A 23,536-nucleotide genomic window follows, 5' to 3' on the forward strand; every position below is an offset into this window, starting at 1 on the left:
CAGTGTCCTTGCTAGTGTGCACATCTTACTGTACTCCTACAGGTTTAATATTGGGAATATTTCAACCCTGCCTAGTACCCATGTTTTCTAACCTTTTAAGAAACACAAAGAATACTGTTTGCACATAGAAGACTGAGAGGGGAAAACAAATCCATTTCATTGGACCCAACCTGTCATTTAATTTCACAAATGACATGATACAACATAGCTATTACAGACTCAAGACATTCGACAAAATATGGAAAAGGTTTTAACCACTTGAATCCCTATTCTGGGATCCACTTGCTCACATGTTGCACTTGCCTTGCAACACAGAATATTGCCTAGCGATTTGCAGGTGGAAAAAATTTAAAGAAAACTGCACCTCAGTCTACTTAGGTTTACAGATAGGCTAGAGGGTTAAAGTGGTCAAGAGTGTTGAAATGTTGATCGTTTCTGGTCACACTGGTGCTGGTAAAGAAGTTAAAATAGCTTTTCTTGTTTCTTGTCTCATAGCACACTTGGGAAACCACTGGTCTTAATAGGCAATTAGCCTTAGACAAGTCTTGCTGGGTTCAAATACCGGTACTTAAACATTGAAAAATTAATAGATACAGAATAAGAAACCCTTCATCCATAAGTTTCAGCATACCTTGGCGAAGATATGACGACACTTGTTGCCACAGCAGATAATGACATCAAAGAGATGAGCAGCTGGTGAGGGCCACAAATTAATCATGTGCCTAATAACCTGCTTTATTGGAAGAAATACTCTTAAAATAAAGTTATGTGGCAATATTTTCATTATTCCATAACTTGGAGTGTCTGTTGAAATCCATACCGTCAAGATTTCTTCTAACTTCATACCGACCACCAAGCCTACTACCACCTTTCTTAATAAAATATAAAATAAAAGAGTCAGGAAATGTCTAGGGAATAGGAACTTTATAAAAAAACTAACATTCGACACAGTGTATTTCAACTGTATGACACAATATAACACTGGAATTAACTGATTCTATAAGGCCAAAGCTTTTTTTTAATCACTATTTAAAAAAAAAATAACAATGACCTTTTAGAATCTTATATAAGGAGAAAAGGCCACCTCCACTGATTGAACTGGTGGAACAAAAAACTAAGAAAGAAAAGAAAATCAAGTGGCAGGTTATGCTAGAGGTTGTCTAATAAAATGTCATACGTCAAAAAGAATAGAACAACATACACTTAAAGCTTCATAATGAAAAGAACAAATTAAGCACTGTGTGAGAGGTGTTGCCTGGGTGAGGCAGATATGGCGTGAAGAGCAGGTCTGAGCCCAAGATGGTCTCAAGGCATCATTGTGTGGGAGTCTATACAGCTCGGCTATCATTGCCTGTGGCAGCCTCATCCAAGGCAACCTTATCTGAGGTATCACTGGCAGTCATAAGGCCGTCCGAGGGCATCTTCTCCAAGTCAGCTCTGTCTGACACAGCCGCGATGTCGGACATCTCTTTCAAACCCACCTCTAAGGAGCCTGCCAAGTTCATGGCAACCCTGTCGGACGGTGACACGTCCAGGGTGATCGTGTCAGCTGCTACCATGCTCTGGGCAACTATCTCTTTGGCTGCCATGTCTATGGGAAGCTTATTGTGGGCAGACACGTCAAAAGTATTCAGATCTGTGACTATGTGGTCTGAGAAGGATCCACAGTCCATGGATGCCATGTCACAGACTGCCCTGTCCGTGGTCTCTTGGTCCGCAACCGGTCTGTCCTGTGCCGCCTGGTCCATAACCGGACTGTCCGCAGTTACCTGTTCCGCAACCAGACTGTCCGTGGTCACCCGGTCCGCTACTGGACTGCCTGTCGTCACTTGGTCCGCAACAGCCCAGTCTGTAGCATGCTGGGCCGGCTTGGCCACATAGAAGAGGATGTAGGCCTTGGTCTTCCTCACAGCGTCCTCATCCGTCAGGGTCACCGTGCTATCGTTGAAGTGATACCAGCGACCCTCGTGGCTGCCGTATGCTGTGTAATGCCCTGATCCAATCCTGTCAATAAAGAGATATACGTCACGTCTGACTTCATGCAAGATCAACACAAAGGACAAAAATGAGGACCACGGTGGAAATAAAGTGTGTGCTTAATCCTCAAATTTGTATTAACCATTACCTTGTGTGTAATGTGTAGTTTATTGTTTTTCAATGCTTCATGTTTAATTTTCTCTCGTTAAGTTAAAAGACCATAACGGTGACTAAAAGAATATAAATTCAAAAATCTTTGTTTTGTTTTTTATATATTTGTTTCTCATTTTATTTATTTCCTTTGACATTGAATGGCCCATTCGAACGCTTTATAATAGTTTTTTACCGTTTTTAATAACCAATTACAAAAACACTACAGTAGCTCTAATGTTTTCCAAATAGGAGAGGTAACAGTGTCTGTTAGTGCATGTCTGGTTGTGTGTGTTAAATATAGTAGGAGTTTCATTTCCTCAAGTCACTTTCTGCCACCTTCACTAAGGAGCGTGATGTGCGATGAAGAGCTTTGTATATCACATATCTACAATGTATATAATTAAGGCTTTATGGATATATTGTTACCTATGACAATGACAAAGGGTGGTGGATAAAATGCTGACAGTGCAAGGCGTAGTGTTGGGTAGGAACGATCACCTCCTTCTCCCCCGCAGTGTCTCCATGCACGGGGGAGGAGTGTTATGAAACATTTAAAAATCCTATGCAGTCCTAGGATACTTGATTTCAGCATATCGTCGTTGTCGGGTGGAAACCTCGTATCTCCAAGTTTCAAATTTGTACGTTCTTTCTCAAAGTAAAGCACTGCTTCATCATACAAGGCCGTCGCACAAAAGTAGTGAAAACGAGCGAGGCGTTGTGTGCTTGTAGATCGGCTGTTTTCACTAGTTTGAATAATTTTTAAAATGAAAAATGCAAAACGAACGGTTTTGGACATACAAGGTTTTCACCCAACAACGACGATATGATTATAGTGAGCTGCGCTGTCCCCTCTCGCAAACTTTTCAGCAACAAGTTAATTATACCCAAGGCAATGCCAGTTGGGAACGCAAGTCCCCTTCAGTTATGCAATACCCATTGTATCCATTGTCAGAATACTTAATGCAGTACCCATTACAGTACATGGAGGCAGTGCCTGCCCGCCTTTTCGCGAACAAACGTGGCCGCTTAGTTCCCCCAAAGTTGCCCTAAGGCTGGCAGGCTGCCAACCAAATTAATACATACATGTGTTTGCTGTTTGTTTCTGCTCAATTTAACTGATCAGGCTGAAAAGCAAGCGTCACGACCGTCACGTTTGTTTCGAGAGCCAGGCAGGAATGTTGTCACTTGTTGTAGGTGTCAAGGAACAATAATTAGCATCATAAAAGCAGCGACCATCGTCCTAAACGTGACTGTCTCAGCTGTGGTAGGCTACTGTGGTATCTGAACCAACTCACCAGTGACAGTGTTCACGTGTAAATGAAAGACTTGCCTTCCCCAATGAAAATGGCAGATCTACAAGCTCACAACGAGGGTGTGGCGCGTTGTGTGCTTGTAGATCTAGGCCAGGGGTCTTCAACGTTTTCAGGCCGGGGACCCCCAAACTGATGAGATGGAGCAGGGACCCCCTACCACCTCGTAGAGTGGGGGGGTCGGGGCTACGACATATTTTTTATTTTAAACATGTACAAGTTACAGCGAGTAGGGTGGGCCGTACCACTACCATTTCTAAACATACTACTTATTAACTGAGAACCAATGTCAATAATATCAACAATCTGTCAATTGCATAGTAATCATGTATTCAAGCTATTCAAAATAGATAGAATCATGATTTATTTTTTAACATAAATGTGAAAAACAACATTTTTTGAAATCTTATTTTTTTTATTTTTTTTTACCAATAATTTCGCGGACCCCCTGCAGTACCTCCGCGGACCCCCTAGGGGTCGCGGACCCCCTGTTGAAGACCCCTGATCTAGGCTATTTATGGTGTGCAACACCAACGTGCAACAAAGTATAAATTAGGCTTTTAAAGTGAAGGCACATACTGTACATTGCCTTTGTCTGCAAGAGCTTATGTTTAATTATAGATGTTAAACATTTGCCAAATTTGCCAACAATAACTACGAATAATAGAAAAGTATCAATAGTGGTATCGATAAGGGCATCGATAAGAGCATTCAAATGGATCAAAAATAGCTATCCCTATCCACTGTGATAATGTTTTATTTTATTATTATTATTATGTGTTTTTGCATGCAATACATTTAAAACGTATGCCATATTTTATTGTTATCAACCCTCATCTCCTTGAGGACTCCTTGATTATCATTTCTCCTTGATTTCTTCTTGCTTTGGTATCAAACTCCCAAAATGTACCAGAACACAGGAAATTACATCTACTCTGTTAAAAATGTTTCTGACGGAGTTCGCCCAGCCCCCCCGCTTGGATCTGTAATGATATTTAGTGTTGGATTACCCATCTTGTGCAAGATGTGAATGGAATCCAGTGACTTCCTTGAAAATCCAACAAACTATGGTATGGAATGCTTTGGAAAATGATTGGCAGAGCTGTCAGGACTCAGGAGGTGTCAGAGTGCCAAGTGTTGCTGCTTGACAGCGCAATTATGATTGCCACTCGATTCGAGTCTACAGTGAGTCATAGTCAATCGGCCCATCATGACAGTCCACTGGTAGTGTCCTTTAAAACCCATTTAGGCCTGGGATTATTGAATGCTTTAACTATTGAAAAATAGCAGATATACAAGCTTGTAGATCTGCTATTTTTGAAAAAAGTCGTGAAAATGAGAGCAAATCTTTGAATATATGCATTTTTAAAGCCAATGTTTGTAACTCAAATTTTGCTTCTGGGGGGGGGGGGTCCCTGGAACTAAATATTTTGAGATGGGGGTCCGTGGCCAAATAGATATCATTTTGGGGTCCTTCACGTGAAAAAGAACCACTGACATAGTAGTCTCTCAAGGACAGACTAACTGAGCTCCACTTAAGTGAAAAGGACCTTTTCTTTGACGATGGCTAGCCAGATTGCTGACATAGAAACATAGGTTTTTCTAAAAACCTTAGAAGGATTCAAAAGACACTTATAGAATCAGGTCAAAATTCAAATTCAAACGATTTTTCAAAAATAGCAGATCTACAAGCTCGCAGTGCGGCACTCGGTGCCGCGCTGTGAGCTTGTATATCTGCTATTTTTCAATAGTTAAAGCATAAAATAATAATACTCAATAATGTGTACCCGTTCTAAATGGGTTAATACCTTCTCAATAAACTAATACATTTGCCCCCACTATTGTGGTGGTTGCCACCACTATTGTGGTGGTTGCCTCCACTGTCGCCTGTCGGTGTGTGAATGTGTGTGTGAATAGGTGAAGGCGCTATAGAATTCAGGCAATTTACAATTCAGACAATTTAAGTCAAAACGATGTAACTAAAAGTGGCATAAAAGTCCAGCATAGCAGCACAGTTGCAGTGCAATATTCCCACCTAGTGGTTGATGGCAAAATAGCAACAGGTTTAAAGAAAGACTATTTTTCCTGATCACATCTTTGTAAAAGAAATGCCTTCCAGTGTTTGATGGAATGTTAAATTACAACTTAAAAAGGAAAAATGCCACTGAGCCTATAGCAAAAGGTAGAGCTGGAAGGCAGATGCAAATTTATATATGTATCAGATACTTAAATAAAGGTTTTATATATCTATTATTCTGATCAGCTAGCCTGTGCCACAGAGTGGAAATCATGTTGAGGAGAGGAATGTACTGATTTTCTATAACTTGGTCCGACCCTTATTGTTTTTTTTTACCTTATACTCATTACATTTATTTGACATACTTGGCCAATAAACAAATTCTGAGAGGGTCAGAGGGTAGAGGGACCAACGTTTATTCTCTGTAATAAACGTTCAAAAGCTACTCACCCGGATCCATGATGTACCACCACCGCAACAAGGTCATAAAGGCAACTTCCTGGCAAGGAATTCTCTGGCTGTGGAAATATAACCGCTGGATGAGAAAAGTCCAAATGTGTTTTGCACATCACAACTAGAACAATAGTTAACTTTGTTCATGGGTTGGGTACCGTATTGTTTAAAGTTAAAACAAAAAATACGGAGTATAAAAATACATTTATAAATCAAGGACATTTCTGTTTATTTTTTGTATCAAAAAAGTATCGAACCATGACACCAAAATATCCAACCGAACCGAACCATGGTGTCAAATATTGCGTATCTGACCTGACCAGCAAAATAGTGCCACCTACTGCTCATGAAACATATAATAATTGCATAATATTAGTGGATGGAAACATGCATAAATTCGCATTTAGTTTTGCTGACTTGAGAAAATTCACTTCATATTTACAATTCATTTCAATGGAAACCCAGTAACCCATTGACATCATATATATATATTGAAATAAATGTATGTATGGAAAAATTATGTTATTTCACTACTGCGTTTCAGCATTGACTGCTTGTGTTATTGGTTTACAATAGCCTGACACTTGAATTTTCATTTAGTTTCACTCCATTACTCTCTGAATCTCCTAAACATATTTTTAAAGCGGTGTGGCTAGCGATTCAGGGGCTGGAACCAGGCTAGGTTTACAATAGACTTGGACCTGAATTATAAATCAGAGAGCCTATGATGTGTTGCTTTACCACCAGGGTTAAAGCCCGCCAAGAGCCATGGTATAACTCAGATATTACCGAATCAGCTAAACTCAGAGACAAAAAGTACGATGAAAAACGTAAGTGCTGCAAAAAGCTTAGAAAAAAATTCAACCATGACCTCCAAATCCAAATCAAATATCTCACTGCTCAGTGTAAGAAGCTCAGAAACCAGACAATCGCCCTAATTAGATCCGCCAAAAAAGACTACATCGACGTCAAAATTGACGAATACAAAAACAAACCACGAGACCTATGGAAGTTGCTTAACAACCAATTAGGCTTAAAACCTAAAACCATATGCCACAGCATAAACATCAAAACGGACGCCGCTCTCATTTCTGACAAATGTGAAGTGGCTACCCATCTTAACAAAACCTTTACCACCATGGCCCATTCACTGGTTGAAAGACTGGTCGCCCCATCTGGGAGGTATGGTGTAAAATTTGTTAAGAAATTCTACAATAAACTGGGCGTCAGAAAAGACAGTTTTAAACTTGCCACAGTGACAACTGATGAAGTGTTTAAAAAACTGAGCGCCCTACCTCAACACAAGGCCACTGGCCTTGATAAAATTCCAGCTAGATTTCTCAGAGATTCAGCCGCCACCATTGCACCGATCATTACCCACATAATTAACCTTTCCATCGAACAGGGTCATGTCCCACAGGACTTCAAACTAGCAAAAGTAACCCCCCTGCATAAAAAAGGTAGCAAACTAGACCCTGGAAACTACCGTCCCGTTTCCATTCTTAGCTCCATATCCAAAGTCATGGAGAAAATAGTCTACGAACAGATAGCAAGATATCTCGATGAGAATAATCTGATTTACGAGTTCCAATCTGGATTCAGAAAATCTCATTCCACTGACACATGCCTTCTGTATTTGACTGACCAAATCAAACGCGAAGCGGATGACGGCAAATATAGCGGCATGGTCATGATGGACCTCCAGAAGGCATTTGACACCGTAAATCATTCTATTCTGATTGAGAAACTAAAAGCCATCGGTCTTGACAGCGCAGCAGTGAGTTGGATGCAATCTTACCTGGTGGGGAGGGAACAGGTGGTGGAGATTAACGGTACCCTGTCCCCCCCCCTCCCAGTAAGCTGTGGTGTTCCTCAAGGTAGCATACTGGGACCTCTGTTGTTCCTAATATATGTGAACGACATGGCATCTGCTTGTGACTGCAACCTGTTCCTGTTCGCGGATGACTCGGCTCTCCTAGTCTCGGGCAAGGACCACTTGCAGGTTGAAAAGACACTTAACTCTGAACTAAGTAAGATCTGCACATGGCTTAATGACAACAAATTATCAATTCATCTGGGAAAAACTGAGTCCATCCTCTTTGGATCAAATCATAACCTCAAAAAAGTCGATAACTTCACAATCAAAGTGGGTGACAAGGTCATAACACGAAAAAACGAAATCTCTTACTTAGGATGTATCCTTGAAGCTAATCTTTCCAGTGAAAAGATGACTTCTAAAGTAATAAATAAAATCAACCAACGGACTCGTTTCCTACAGAGGATCGCCCCAATGGTCAATTTCAACACACTGAAGACCATAGCTGGTGCAATAATCCAGCCCCTCTTTGACTACGGAGTCCACGTATGGTATCGTGACGCCCCACAAGCCCTAAAAACTAAACTCCAAACAGCCCAAAATAAACTAATTAGGGTCCTACTTCACCTTCCCTATCAGACTCACCTCACCGCTACTCACCAGTTAAGAGTGGGGTGGCTCAGAGTAGATGACAGAGTACAGCAACTTGCAATGGGCCTGGTGTACAAGATACACTACACCACTATGATACCCAAGTACCTGTCAAAATACTTTATAAACATTAAGGATGTCCATAATTACAACACCAGAGGCAGCGCCACAGATCACTTTCAACCCAGAGTCAAAACCAACAAAGGGTCAAACTCCTTTTTCTGCTATACCACCAAAATGTGGAAAGCCTTACCGAAGGTCATAAAGGAGTGTGGATCACTAGCATCCTTTAAAATTGCCCTGAAGAATCACTTACAGGCAGCAGCCATTCGCAACTGGTAAAAAACTAACCTAGCCCAACCCTACCCTCCCCTGCCCCTTCTTTGTATATAGTGTTTATTTAGACTTACTGTTTTCTTTTTTCTTTTTCTTTACATATCTACTGCATAGTACTGTGTTCTATTTGTCTGTCATTCAATGTTATATGAGATACTTAAATGGTTTCCAGTGGAAATAAGCTTAGTCTTTTCATGGATCTCCTTTTAGTAGACCTTGTACCAGTGAACTGTACCGTCATGAAACTGTACCTTTTCCTATGCAAACTTCTAATAAAGTCTTCAATCAATCAATCAATAGATTATACAACAGGCACTTTTGCCAGGTCTCAATGGGGCTTTTAAGCCGTGACATCATTTTGTAGTCAGACCTCCAAGCAGATTTATTATCAATATCTGTCCCTCGCTGTTTCAACAGATCCGAGACAAAAATAACAACTAAAGTAAAATTCTACCACTTTCCTTTCAACAACAAAGAGAAGAAAAATGTGTAAATAGTAAAAAGATTCACGGGCGCTCTGGCCTTTTGGCCCCAAAAGTTCTCCTCTGCCTACAAAATGATGTCATACCTACGGAACTCGCCTGTCGGCTCGTTCCTGCGGCAAGGCTGTCGTGCAGGATAACCGTGTTATATGCACACCCTCTCGTGTAATATTGCTTAAATTAAACGTATTGAGCTGGTATTAGGCTAAGTCATATGCTTTGCACAAGCAAAATAAAGTACTTTTGTGTTGTGCTTGATTCCATTTCTGTGTTTACTCACCTCCAGTAAGTAGCCCCTCATATCCAGGCCTCGCAGTGGGAACTCCACATAGGTGTCCACTTTATTTCTGAGATAGGCTGTCCAGTGAAACCGTTTCAAGTGCAGACACAACACCTACCAATGGGAACAAAATGTCTAGTCATGACAACTTCGTTTTTTTGTTTCCTATTATACTCAGTCAAATTCTCAGCGTTAATTTAACTCCCAGTGTACAAATGGAACCTTACGAGTCCATTTGGTTACATTTGTACACTCTCAGAGAGTTAAAAATGGAGACAATTAACTGAGTAACTACAATAAATCAACAGGCAAATCATTTCCTAAAACAAATAAATCAAATGGGTTTAAAGTGGAGTTAAAATATAAATTGCTCTATCTTTAACCTTAGGCAGCTTCTGGATCCAGAACTTCTTGGTGGATTTCTGTCGTTTTTTACACTTATGACACAAGTAAAGCTCTGTTTCGTCAAGCTCTTCCAGGTCCGTGAAGCTGCGAAGGCAGTCTAAAAATAGACAACACAGAAACTGCTCAGACACAGTCACACTGGTACGCTCTGCTTAGATGTGAAGGCTTCAAGTGATAATTGCTACAACTGAGAAACTATGCTTTACCGCGTAAGGTGCAAGTAGGGCCTGGTTTCTGGTCCTTGCTTCTCTTGACTCTGAACTGGCTGGGTATGTCCAAAGACAGATCTAGAGAAACGTGCAGAAAAAAGCTGAAGCCTCCAATTTCTTACGTGACCAACTGAATTCCAACAAAGAAGAACAGCAAAATATCTTACCAAGGAATGGATCAAACTTTCGAGATTCTGTCCCACAAATCAAGCAGTTAACTTCATTCTGCAGCACTCCACCAAACAAAGATGTGACCACTGTGGAGCTTCCATTTCTGAAATGAACCACAATCAAATGTAGGGTGGTTTTACAACTCAAATGTGTTCAAAACAAAATGGTTCAAGGTGCTATAGAGCTTAACTGCATTAAACAAAACTAGTGCAGTGCTTGTTTGGAGCAGGTTGGTTCTAGAGAACTGTTTGGTTAAAACACAATCAACATATGGAATACAGAAATTCCAGGATAAAATACTGTATATTTATTAAATACCCCTTTTTTGGGCAGTTTTCAAATATTCTTTTGACACAGAATCAAATGTTGTGTGGTCATGATTCACCAGGAGCCTGAATAGCTCTGTTCCAGGCTTGAAATTATTTATATAATTATTAACGGCAATCTCTATGGGACAAATATATGGGTTTTGGCAGCACAAAATGGCCACTACTGCTATGCCCAATAGCTGACCAACTTAACTTCTGACACTGGGCCAAAGACATTGGCTTCTTATGCATCAAGGTACAGAAAGGCTAAGTGGGTGGTTGGTCGAGATTACGGATGAGCTGAATGGGGTTATATTGTGGCTGGTGATTCCAATCGCATAAGGTGTGCCAAAACACTATCAGCAAACATTGGACACTGGACCATGTTAAGCAAATTGTACACCATTATCTATTTTTCTCTACTTTCACTTTTGCTATTTCATCCAATGCTTTGCCAGCTGAATTGTGTGCAGGCGGTAATAAAAACCTTGAGCAATTAACCTACGTAACCCCCAGCAGTTCATCTATCTCCTCTAAACCAAGGATTGTCAACCTTTTGAAACGCAAGACCCTCCTGAGTATGTGTCAAGATGATCAGGGGGCCAGGGCCCAACACCAAAATAAATGTAAAAGGATATTATACTGCTTTTCAAAAAACTTTGATAAGCTCTCAGTGCTTTTTTCCTGATTAGGTTTATACATATATCGATTTAATTTTGCCTACTGGGAAGTGGGCCCACAATCAGCACTGTGCAAATTGGTGTGACAGGCCACAGTTGTGAAATTGTTAATAATACTCGATTAGCATGCATTTATTTGATTAAGCAACCGTATGTAGTATTTTGTCAGCAAAATCAAGCCAGACACAAAACGTAAATGTCTCAATGAAGAAATAGATTAAAACTATTGGAGCAGCATGTCTGCAGTCCACTGGGAGGTGCTCTGAGACCCAGTTGAGAATGGCTGTTCGAAGACATCTACAGCATTTGAACACATGACATCCTTTAACCCATTTAGGCCTAGAATTATTTAATGGTTTAACTATTGAAAAGTAGCAGATATACAAGCTGACAGCACGGCACCGAGTGCCGCGCTGTGAGCTTGTATACAGTGATGTTACTAGGTTTTCAATGTAATGGGTCCCGGGACCCACAGGTGGTCATTCAAATGGGTCCCAGAAAAGTTTTATGAGTCCTCAATACAATGTTTTCGAGCGCTGTGAGCTTGTAGATCGGCTATTTTCAAAATGTTTGCCTATTTATTATATTTATTTTACAATTTGGCTAATGCTTGAACTTAGAACTAGGATTTCTAAATACACTAGGCTACAGACACCCATTTAATTATATTTATATCACTGGGACCCCAATTTATATTACATGTTAAAATACTAGAGTACAAATGGAACAGGTCCATTTGGTTCCATTTGTTCACCGAGTAACAGACCCATAAAGTTCTATTTGGTTCCTAACTATCATTTATCTGGGGACCCCTGGAACTCCCTCAAGGACCCAGGACCCCACTTTGAGAACCACTAGTGAAAATAGGTTTTAGCTGTTCCAGGTTTAACTGATAATACATCTTTACAGTGTTTATCTTACACAATACATTAAAAAACGAGTTAAACTATCTAAACTAATATAGCAACTTAGGTAGAAGAAATACATTATTTTAACATAGACTCCAATGGAGGCGCATCCCCGGGACCCCAGGACCATGACATGAATGAGTCCCTGGGCGACTTGAATGAGTTTTTGATGCGGGATGCGCACGTAATGACATCACTGTGTATATCTGCAATTTTTGAAGAAGTCGTTGAATATATATTTTTAAAAGCGAACATTTGTAACTCAAATATTTGCTTGTGGGCGATCCCTGGAACAACACATTTTGAGATGGGGGTCCGCGGCCAAATACATTTAATACTGCAGGTCCTTGACATGAAAAAGTTTGAGAACCACTGATTTAGAAGACATTTATAGAATCGGGACTTGCACAAATGTTCATGATTTTTCAAAAATAGCTGATACCCTAACCCTACAAGCTTGCAGCATGGCACTCGGTGCACACAAATCTTTAGACAAAACGAGGTTACTAGGACCATACATGTAGCATTTCCCCCCTGAGGTGGAGTTCCGGAGGCCATCCTGAGGCGGAGCGGTGCAGACAGCCTTGCTGCGGCTGCTCTGGAGCTCCCGGTGGAGGTGATCCAAGAGGTAGCGCATAAACTCATGGGCATCCTGCTGTTGATAACCCCTGGACACAACAATAGGTCAATTAAGATGCACAGTAAAAGACTTAGGGCCCTATTATGATCCAGGTCTTATGCCTTATGCCTTAACTTCTTTACCTTTTTTTCACTATTTTGAAAAACATTTTTAAATACTTCAAATGCTGATCTACATCTGCACGTTGTGAACTTGCAGATCAGCTATTTGAAATATTTAAAAAACAAAAACAAAATAGTAAAAAAGTTAGAGTTGACTAATTGACGATAACTATATCAAATACAATACCCATTGGCATTATTGAAGGGGAATAATCGAACAAAGTTTACGTTTCCAAACGTTTGAGGAATTTCTTTTAGGCGATTAGTTTAGGTTTACTCCACAATACGATTTGATTTATATATTTTCCACGATTATCATAAGATATGTTTCCATAGAGTACCTGAAACTTGGCATGATTTTCCAAATGACATAGAATAAGGAGTCTGGGCTGAAGGCAGTCTGGCTTCCTTGCCACAGGCAGCACAAGGTTTTCCTGAACTCCTCCACCAGAGACCTGTTGAACGTGCACGCACGCGCACACACACGCACACACACACACGCACACACGCACGCGCACACACACACACACACACACACACACACAGTGTGAGAGGCTGAAAGGGCACAACATGGTAAATACTCTAGGAATGGAACAGCACTTGAAGAGGAGTCCTTAATTCATTAAACTTTCCACACATTCTAAAACTCTTACTGCACTGCCTTACCATATTTACAGTCAGTGGTTTAAAGGCTATGAGTGTTTAGGTTTATTTATTTCAATTATTCTGCTAATTTTACTAGAACTTTGTATTATTTATTTGCTTTAACTTATATGTACTTATTATAACTAATGTCTTAGCTCTTGTTTCTCCTCTTTACTAATCTCTTTATCGCCAAGAAAGCGCTGCTGTTAGTTGACAACTAATAACCTGTTAACTTAGCATTTAACATCACAACATTGTGAACTGTGGGCAATTCCCTCAGTGAAAGTCTGCATCGATGCAGATATACGGAAAGTGACAATTTGAAGGTCCTCGCAGACTTCACGTGATGAATGTGCATTTATGTCAGTGAGTCTGTAAGGGGGGACATTGGAATTGGGCCACAGAAACCACCAGTCAACATCTCAACCTCTACAATTTTGGATACAGGAAAACAGAAAAAGTAAATTGACAAAAAGTCTAAATACTGTATGACATCTACAATTATAAAGGTTGGAAAGTCACATTGGAAACGTGGAAAGTCACACACAAGTCACTCAAGAAGATCAAGTTAATTGTGGACTGTTTCCAAACATTATAGAGTTCAAAATACAGACTTGGAGCACAGAACAGAATAGTGAAAGTCACTTTGAACATAAGTGATCAGTGATCAAACAAGAGAATTTATCTACACTATGTACCATATATTAACAGTATTGTGAACTGTTTTGCAAACATAGCACGCAGCATATCACCATGACACCCTCAGCAATGTCTGTCTCTAAGACAAATCTTACATAAAGCAGGGTCATAAAGTGCCTTTACTCATTTGAGACACTCCCTGCAGGTTTAGACAACCACAGACCAACCATGGAATTCTCATTTATTCCAATTGTCTTAAAATAGTACAACTAATTGACTCCCTATTTCACACCACCTCCTTACAAATTGTGTATTTAGTTTTGAAAAGATGTATCATAATTTACGGCAAATATTGATTTATTTAGATAGGAGAGAGTATTGACAGGAAAGATGTGCAATACATGCCTCCAAACTTTTTGCTTTCTTAATGATTCGCCCACCCGTACACTCCCATTTTGTCTATTTGACAGAGTTCATTATACTAAATTGTGAATGTGTTTCTGTAAATCTTATATCCTGCACCAAATCCAACTTTCTAGCTGTAGCAGCAGAGGTTTCCCGACATAGTGCAGCAAAGTCCAAACTTAAATCATTTCAAGAAGGTATATAGAAAGATCATATTTAAGAGGTATTCAGATGAGTAAGGGCTGTGTTGACCTATTGAGTAAACACAGCCTTGTTTTCTGTTTTCAGTTAGTATCAAGGTTTTTTCTTTCATTAATTTTAAACTAGCTTTTCTTTTCTTTGACTATTCTGTGAAAATATTTTCATTAACCAAAGGGGGGGATAGGAGCTTAACTCATTCCCCGCCTCCCCCGATAGTCCCGAGAAAATCCCAATGTCGTTCCCCGCCAGGCCCGATAGTCCCGAGAATTTGCTTTTATATAATGTAATGTTTAATTACATTCTTCCACAGCCCGTGACAAAGTCTGAGCCTTTTATCTTAAAGGGAACCTAAAATATCACACATCAAAGTAAGTGTGTTTGAAAAAAATACTGTAATAATGTATAAATTGCAATACAAATGTATAAATCTCCCCATAACCCACAGTGAACTGGCAAAAGACGCATTTGAGCTCAAAAGGCTGGCTGCCGGAAAAAAAAAGAGAAGAAAAAAAAGTGTGAGAACAGCTGTGTGTGTGTGTGTGTGTGTGTGTGTGTGTGTGTGTGTGCTTCCCTCCAGGACCACTATATCTCTGTTTCAGTGGTCCCTGTTGGACCCCCTGATGGTGTTCAGTCCCATAAAAAAACAGTGCTATCAGTGAGATCTGCCTCTCTCTCTCTCTCTCTCTCAAGACACAAAACACACAATTATCGCCAATTCGCCATATAAATGCTTCTAAAACGTACCTGATAATGATGATGGTTGATTTGAATCCACACCCTGGGTTATAATCCATATATCCAGGCTATAATATTAGTTTTATAATGGTATTTAGTCCACAAACTTTAGTCCACAAACAAGCCATGATCGCCTTTGCAAAGGTGGGGGTCCCTGGTCGCCTTTCTAACGGAACCAATAAGGAGTCCGCGGGTCCAACGCTTCGCCGACCTCCCAGAGCAGTGCGGAGTTACATAACATTGTAAAATCAATCAATAAGCCGATCATTTGTTACATAAAGTTCACATGATCCAGTTGCAGGGACAAGTGGTCCCTGTCGATGGGGTCTCACAAAGGGGGTCCCCTGGTCTCCAGCCAACACTTAGGGAACCAGGTGGGCGTGGGGATCCCTGGCCCACGCTCCACCAAAACAAGCATCAACTACAGCCAACAAGCGATCGATCAACTACAGCCTCGCCTCGTTAGCAAACTGCGTCTGCCCTGCTCTTGCCAGGGCAGTGCAGAGGATTTTTTAGGGGCAGGGGGAGACATTTTCTAACATGTGCTAGAATGTGAAAATAGCAGATCTACAAGCTCTACAAGCTCTCAAAGTGTCGCAGAGCGACGTGTTGAGAGATTGCTGATCACCTTGTTGAACAAATGTCATAGCAATCCATTCTAGAGGTGTATTCTAGAAGTGTTATTGCGACCGTCAGGGAGCAGTTTACTATGAAAACCTCCACCGGCCGTCCGTCGGTCGGTCACACGTCACACCTTTGCCCTGCTCATATCTCCGCATCAGTATATAGGGCTTGTTTGTTTATTGTATGACATCACGCCACATCATCAGCTGTGGACTCTGTGATGTCATCGTATCGCATCAGTATATAGGGCTTGTTTGTTTATTGTATGACATCACGCCACATCATCAGCTGTGGACTCTGTGATGTCATCGTATCTCCATATATGGCCATCTCCGTATATGGAGATATAAGTCGTCCATGCCCAAGTATGGGCTGGTGAGGTCAGACTTTGTGTGATGCGTAGGTTATCTCCATATATGGAGATTCAACATTCCAGGCAATGCTCTCTTCCCTGGTGAGAATTGCCCCTTTATATAGGGCTTGTTTGTGTATTGTATGACATCACGCCACATCATCAGCTGTGGACTCTGTGATGTCATCGTATCTCCATATATGGCCATCTCCGTATATGGAGATATAAGTCGTCCATGCCCAAGTATGGGCTGGTGAGGTCAGACTTTGTGTGATGCGTAGGTTATCTCCATATATGGAGATTCAACATTCCAGGTGTAACTATGGCTACCCGTATGACGTGAGAGGTGGAGGTTGTGATATTTGTGGAGATAAGCGACCAACGGTCGCTTATCTCCCGATTAGGGAGTCTTACTGGTTGTAAAGACTCATGCCCCCTTTGATGTCAATGTGTGTGTATCCACCTGTAGGCCTACAGAGCGCAACTAGCATTTACACACAGAAACAGAGAGACAGCGCCCCCAAGTGACTTGTAGCAGACTTGTAGAATACTGTAGCAGTAATAGTATATCAATGTGAACTTGCTGTTTTTGGTCAGACATAGCATATAAAAATATTTTTCTCTGCATTTTTCTAAACAGAAAATTCTAAAAATAATTCCTATTACATAATTACATTAGTACACTTATCTGATAAGTGCCTGACGCCATAAATACAAATATCAACTGAGTTATTCGCTCGAAAAGCCATCAATCACAAAAAGGTCAATATCTCCAGTTCTTTCAATTATAGCTGGATTTTGGTCAAAAATGTCTATTTTGAGATGGCTGCAACTATAGAAAAAAAAGCTTTTTATTTATTTATTTTATTTTTCGGTGAGACTAGAGTTTGTCCTGTTTCATTTGAGGTTCTGTATGACATTGTCGAAAAAATACAGAATTTAGGAAAAATGTCAATATAAAAAAAATATATCAATTTTTTTATTAAACAAAATGGCAGGAGAGCCATACAGTCAATGTTAAAATGGCAGCCAATGTGTTAATATGTTTTACACTTCATTCTACTTGTTGATGTTGTTTTTTTTCTTCTGTTTTGTATTTTATTATTTGTTTTAATGTTCGAAATAAACTCATTCATTCATAGTCCATTTTGTTGTTTCGTATTTGTTGCTTTTGCCATTCCTGCTTGAATCCCTCTGACACCATCTAGCAACAATGAGCCATGGGGTTTGGGCATAATCGCGTCTGCATACTGTAGTATAGTATGCTATACTTTACCAAGAGCTCACCAAGCCTGTGAAAGCTCATAATTGTTGTCCTAATACTTGCTCTTGCTACATAAACTTCAGGTTAAGCTTTAGGCTCATGGTTGCCAGTTTGTATGTGACGTGACGGTCGCTTATCTCCCGATTAGGGAGTCTTAATGGTTTAACTTTATTAACCGAATAATTATAATCTATCTACTGGTGTTATTTTCACTGTTTGTGAGGAAATATTCTAATATCTTACTTGCCACGATATTAAAACCATTTTCTATAACACTTCTTTCTACTGTACTCTCACTGCAAAGTAGCAATTCATTTCAGGTGAATGCACGCTTCCTTGAAAAAGGACCTTACACACTGCTGTCCCCTTGGCTTCGGGTGTGGTACATTCTCCTTCCCGCCGTCTTGCCACTGCGTAGCGCCACTGCTGGCAGCTCCTTGAAGTAACAACTGAACTGCTGGATGTTGCTGAGAAAGAAACATGTACAGGAAACATGCATTTCAGAGACCATGAGAACACGTGAGAGAAATACAGATGCCGGGCAGGCAGTACATCAACAATAGAGGGTATGCATGTCCACTGGGACCCTGAGTGGCAAAACATTGAGCAGCATGGAGCGTTGGAGTTTGGAAGTGCTAGTTGCAAACCACTCAACGGCCCTGCATACCACCTGTTTCTAATTTGCACATAATGCAGGAGGCAGCAGGATGTTGTGTTGTTGAAAACGAGTACTTCCAAACTCTGACACTATAAAAACTCTGGAAAAATAAAAACCTGCACAGAATGTCTTGACAGAAAGTAGCTCATAACATGCCTATGGTGGATTTTTATGAAATAAAACCTTGCATATAGAAAGAGGATAATTCAAGCTTTCAGTACAGCCGCAATGTTGGTGAGTTAACTTTGTTTAATACAATCAGATAGGACTTTTCTGTTTGGATGTATGGGCTGTCAATGGCAGATATGAGTTTTTTGCCACTCAGTAGGCGTGTTCCCACATAACAGCAACAGTGATGTCACGCGCATACCCTCTATACACACACAGAGAGAGTTAGGGATTTCTCCATTTTAATTGAGGCATTACCGTAAAGGGACAGTAAAGGGACAAAGGAGGAATGACGTGCAACAATCAAATCTAGGACTTTGCAGTTACGTGGTTGCCGCATTGACTGGTTGAGCTGCCGGGGCGCCCCAGTAATATGTGTGTTAGCTGGAAAACATGGCCTTTGAATTGCCTGTGGTTACCAAGCAGCCAGCCTAATCCCCCGTCTGCGCCCCAGACTGTGTTACTAAAGGATGGCTGACCACAGGGCCCTCCATCTACAAGGAAGAGCACTGCTATGCCAGGCTGCAAATGCAGCAAACCACCCAAATGGACCATATTCATAAACCAGACGCGTTGTTATTACAGGGTTCCCACACATTTTTACCAATTAATTTCCAAAACTTTTCCAAAGCTTTTCCAGAATATTTAACCCAATTTCCAGGACTACATAACAATAATTCAGCTCAATAACAGGTCGCTTACTCCTATGCGCAATGCCCAAAGACAGGTGTATGCCAGTGGTTCTCAACCTTTTCAGGCCGTGACCTCCGAAATAATCATGTTTTAACTGGGGACCCGGCACCCTGACGAGCACTAAGAGTTGAGGAATTTTGTATAACACTGTTCTATTGTGAAAATAGCAGATCTTGTAGCATGTAGAATAGCAGATCTACATGCTACAACGCCTCGCAACGCGAGGCGTTGTGAGCATGTAGATCTGCTATTTTCACAATTTCTGCCTCTAATATTTGGCCCCTGTTTAATTTGTCATTTCAGAGGTGTTAACAAAATCAATAACCAAAGACAATGCATAGCTATTTTTTTCCAGGACCTTCCAGGACCCTTGATAAATTCCAAAACTTTTCCAGTACTGGAAAAATATTTTTCTAATTTCAAAGTATTTCCAGGAATTTCATGACCGTGGGAACCCTGTTATTATCTCATACTCAAAGGAGGGGAAATCCCATCCCAACAGGGTGAGATTTTCACATCTCTAACGAACTAATAACACAATGGCATATACACATACTGTATGAGGTTAATGCCTAAGTTAAGACACTTACCTGAGGGACTGTAGAATGGCATTCATGAAACACGTGTTGCCCAGATTCCGTAGGCCTGTGGCGCTCACAGCTGTGGTCCCACTCTAACAGCAAAGAATGACACGTGCAATAAAGTTATGTTTAATCCCTCAAATGTAAACTCACCATGTTTGTATTAAGGATTACAAACAAATCTAATGCATTCATGAATTATATTTGACAGCAATGAAGGCAGTCAACAAAAACTGTGTGTTGTAAAAGTTTTAGCTCGTCTTATTACTTAAATACAAGGCTATGGCATTCTCTCGTCTGACCTACAGTATATGTTCCACTCACCACACAGCATATAAACTCTACTATGACATAATATTACATTTGAGTGTTTCAGGAAACTGGTGTTGTGCGGTCTGAATACAAATTCAAAGAATGACGTTTTGGCATACATACATTGTCTTTTAAGACCTTGCTGTCTGGAGATGGGCTGTCCGAAAGTTTTCTTTTTCTTTGTCGGTCACCAGTCAGTGATGAGCTGCAGGAAAGATTGATCCTTAACATTTGTCTACTCTTTGAATGTTTGTGTTACTTAACTTATACATTAAATCAGCTACTGTATCTATAACCCATTTAGGCCTACAATTATTGAATGCTTTAACTATTGAAATAGATATACAAGCTCGCTGCGAGCTTGTAGATCTGCTATTTTTGAAAAATCGTGAAAATGTGTGCACATTTTTCAATATATATTTTTCAAAGCAGACTTTTGTAACTCAAATCTCTGCTTCTGGGGGGTCCCTGGAACAACATATTTTGAGATGGGGGTCTGCGGCCGAATAAATGTAATTTTGGGGGTCCTTGACATGAAAGAGTTTGAGAACAGCTGATTTAGAGGAAGGATTTAGAAGTCGGGTCAAAGATATTCAACGACTTGCACACATTTTCATGATTTTTCAAAAATAGCAGATCTACAAGCTCACAGCGCGGCACCAATAGTTAAAGCATATAATAAGTGGTTCAAATCTAACGCGACTCGGGCGCGTTCCAGGTATTTGAGAGTTAAAAGGTATGAAAATATTAAGAGCATTAACAGACACTATAATGGTCAAAGACAATGACCATAATTGTGAACACATACTGTACTTACTTTTCCAAACTCTGAAGGTGTTCCCTCACCTTCTGCACCTGTCCAAGTTTGGTGTCGTTGACGACAAAGTCATCACATCTGTAACTGCAAACACACACCAGACAAAAACAATTCACTTACACAAATCCACCTTTACACGTGGATGCCTGGAACATTAAGTGCCAATGCAAACATAACAATGATGTAAAAATCATCTGCTGTTACAGTATATTTGTATGTATAATGTACAAATATATTTATATATTAGATACAAAGCCAACCCAACGGGAACCGGAAAGATGCAAGTTGGGAATGCATGCCCCACTTGCGCCTTATGCACTCGTAGTCAAATACGGCTGGTAATTAGCGCCACTTTCCGAAGAAAACTACAAGTGCGGCTCCAAATATGAGGTCGCACTTGTGGTCACATACCCACACACTCACATACATACATACCCAGAGACAGCTATCATCACCCTACAACAGGGGTTCCCAAACCTTTTTGTCTCAGGGCACCCCATAAATATTTTTTTAATCCGAGGCACCCCTACATTATAATTTTCACTCCCAGCACCTTATATTTATAGCATATCATCGTTGTCGGGTGGAAACCTTGTATGTCCAAAACCGTTCGTTTTGTATTTATCATCTATAAAATGTACTAAACTAGTTTTGACAGTAATAATATTTTAGTGATTATGTTGCGAGGAAAACGTTGAGATAATAGCCATTTTGGTTAGATGGCTATTATCTCAACTGAGAATAACTCTGTACTTCAAGTTTAAAATGATACTAAATATTTCTTCAAGTGTCCAAATAAATTCCAAATTATCAAATGATCTTGTGTCGCGGCACCCCTGGACTGCCGTTGCGGCACCCCAGGGTGAAAACCCCTGCCCTATAGTACTTGCGCGCTCTGCTGACACAAGTAATTAAACTTCATTGCATAAAATAATCGCTCCTGTGTGTAAGGACCTTCAGTCACAATTATTCTGCACAGTGTTCATGATGTCCCAGGACACTCACCAAAATGTGCTGTAGTTACTGCAGTCCATGCATACAGAATGATGAGCCTTCTCCTTGTCCTGTTTGTCACATCTCTTCCGTCCATCACCAGGGAACTGGCTCTCCTCAAAGTGTTTCTTTGCGTGTCCATTGACATACCTTCAAAGACAGGGATGATGATAAATTGACTGCATTGTGTTTAACACTGGTTAACTACTATAGAATTTAACTTAAAATATGTCAAAGTCAAAATTAAGAGGAATAATAACAGCCCTGTTATTTTAAATAAAACATGATCAACAAACAAAGTATGCCACCGTATTGATGAAAAAGGCAATTATATAATATTCCTCTACACTACTAAATCCAATATAAAGGGGCCTTATTGCCTGCAGAAAGTAATGCATTATTTGTATAGTAATGAATAAAGTTTACAAAGAGCGACAAATCTTAACACAAAATATAAATAAAATAACAACTTGGTCCTCAGACCAGAGGATGACTAATCAAACACCTTAACCAAACACCTTATTTACCTTCCACAGTGCACGTTCAGACAGCTGAGACAAACCCATGGACTTTTGTTAGACCTGCAAACTGGAAATGGAAGGAGACATGAGACAAGTGTGTGCCTGGTGTCTGCAGTCTACTGGTGTACTCTTAATTCATTCATAGGAAAATTTACAGTTTCATGACGGTACAGTTCACTGGTACACGGTCAACTAAAAGCTTTTCGGCTTATTTACACAGGAAACCTTTATGTATCTCATATAACATTGAATGACAGACGAACAGAAGAACACAGTACTATGCAGTAGTATTTTGAAAACGAGAAGACGATCGAGTGTCATCACATGACACGGGGGTTAGGTACCAGATCAATATATTTTGCTAAATCAATAAAGTAAAATCAGGTTTCTCTCACCGCTGCAGCACCAGGAGGACGGAGTGCCATTCGGGAGTCTTGAGGAATCGAGGGCAGCAACACACAGACTTGAGTTGAGATGAGGGCACTCCATCAATGTCTAAAAGTTACCCAAGGAGCGAGCTACGACTGAACATGGATAACAAACAAAACACAGCCGCTCAAGAGAGAATTCTACCGATATAAACGTCAACCCCAACGAGAAGCTATAAGCTAGCACAATAACTGTTGTGCTAATAACGCACGTTTACCTCCTGGTATAGTAAACACACGCAACAAGTTGTCTTATTGTTCATTTGAAAATATATTAATACAAAATATATATTAAGTCGTGCTCTTTTCTCCGGTCGTTTTGTAAGGATATGAATGGAAAGTGATGAATGTAAACCTAACGGGGATGACGTTCTAACGTTAGCTAGCATTCATTGAGGAAATTACGTAGTTGTTTTTGCCGGTGTCGCCTTCCTGCCCCAAAAACTCTCCATCCCATAGGCTGGAGGAACGGCTCTTGATGTGATTGGTTACTGCCATGGTTACTGCCTAATTTATGCTGTGTGTGTGTGTGTGTGTGTGTGTGTGTGTGTGTGTGTGTGTGTGTGTGTGTGTGTGTGTGTGTGTGTGTGTGTGTGTGTGTGT

The 23,536-nt window shown here is 40.4% G+C and overlaps 1 protein-coding gene across 1 annotated transcript; it reads right to left on the reverse strand.

The window, feature by feature from the left end:
• Positions 1 to 1,042: 1,042 nt before the first annotated feature.
• Positions 1,043 to 23,252, reverse strand: usp3 (ubiquitin specific peptidase 3). The gene is made up of 15 exons (XM_080737331.1): positions 22,901 to 23,252; positions 22,512 to 22,572; positions 21,997 to 22,134; positions 20,992 to 21,075; positions 20,298 to 20,379; positions 19,872 to 19,954; positions 18,116 to 18,229; positions 13,239 to 13,352; positions 12,675 to 12,824; positions 10,257 to 10,363; positions 10,087 to 10,167; positions 9,859 to 9,977; positions 9,476 to 9,589; positions 5,908 to 5,975; positions 1,043 to 2,004 (listed from the first exon to the last, which is right to left on the reverse strand). Exons 1-15 carry the CDS (start codon positions 22,992 to 22,994, stop codon positions 1,329 to 1,331), a joined length of 2,085 nt encoding a protein of 694 aa, XP_080593457.1. The 5' UTR covers positions 22,995 to 23,252; the 3' UTR covers positions 1,043 to 1,328.
• Positions 23,253 to 23,536: the final 284 nt, after the last annotated feature.

This window comes from Nannobrachium achirus, assembly GCF_963921795.1.
Source record: "Nannobrachium achirus genome assembly, chromosome: 11".
NCBI classification, from domain to species: domain Eukaryota; kingdom Metazoa; phylum Chordata; class Actinopteri; order Myctophiformes; family Myctophidae; genus Nannobrachium; species Nannobrachium achirus.

Bases quoted from the DNA above. Each gene is read 5' to 3' on its own strand.
- usp3 (XM_080737331.1), bottom strand. From the start codon at position 22,994: ATGGAGTGCCCTCATCTCAACTCAAGTCTGTGTGTTGCTGCCCTCGAT. The intron at 20,380-20,991 runs GTAAGTACAGTA...TCTTTCCTGCAG, and splicing joins CACCTTCAGAGTTTGGAAAA to CTCATCACTGACTGGTGACC. The intron at 9,978-10,086 runs GTAAAGCATAGT...GTCTATTTTTAG, and splicing joins CCCTACTTGCACCTTACGCG to ACTGCCTTCGCAGCTTCACG.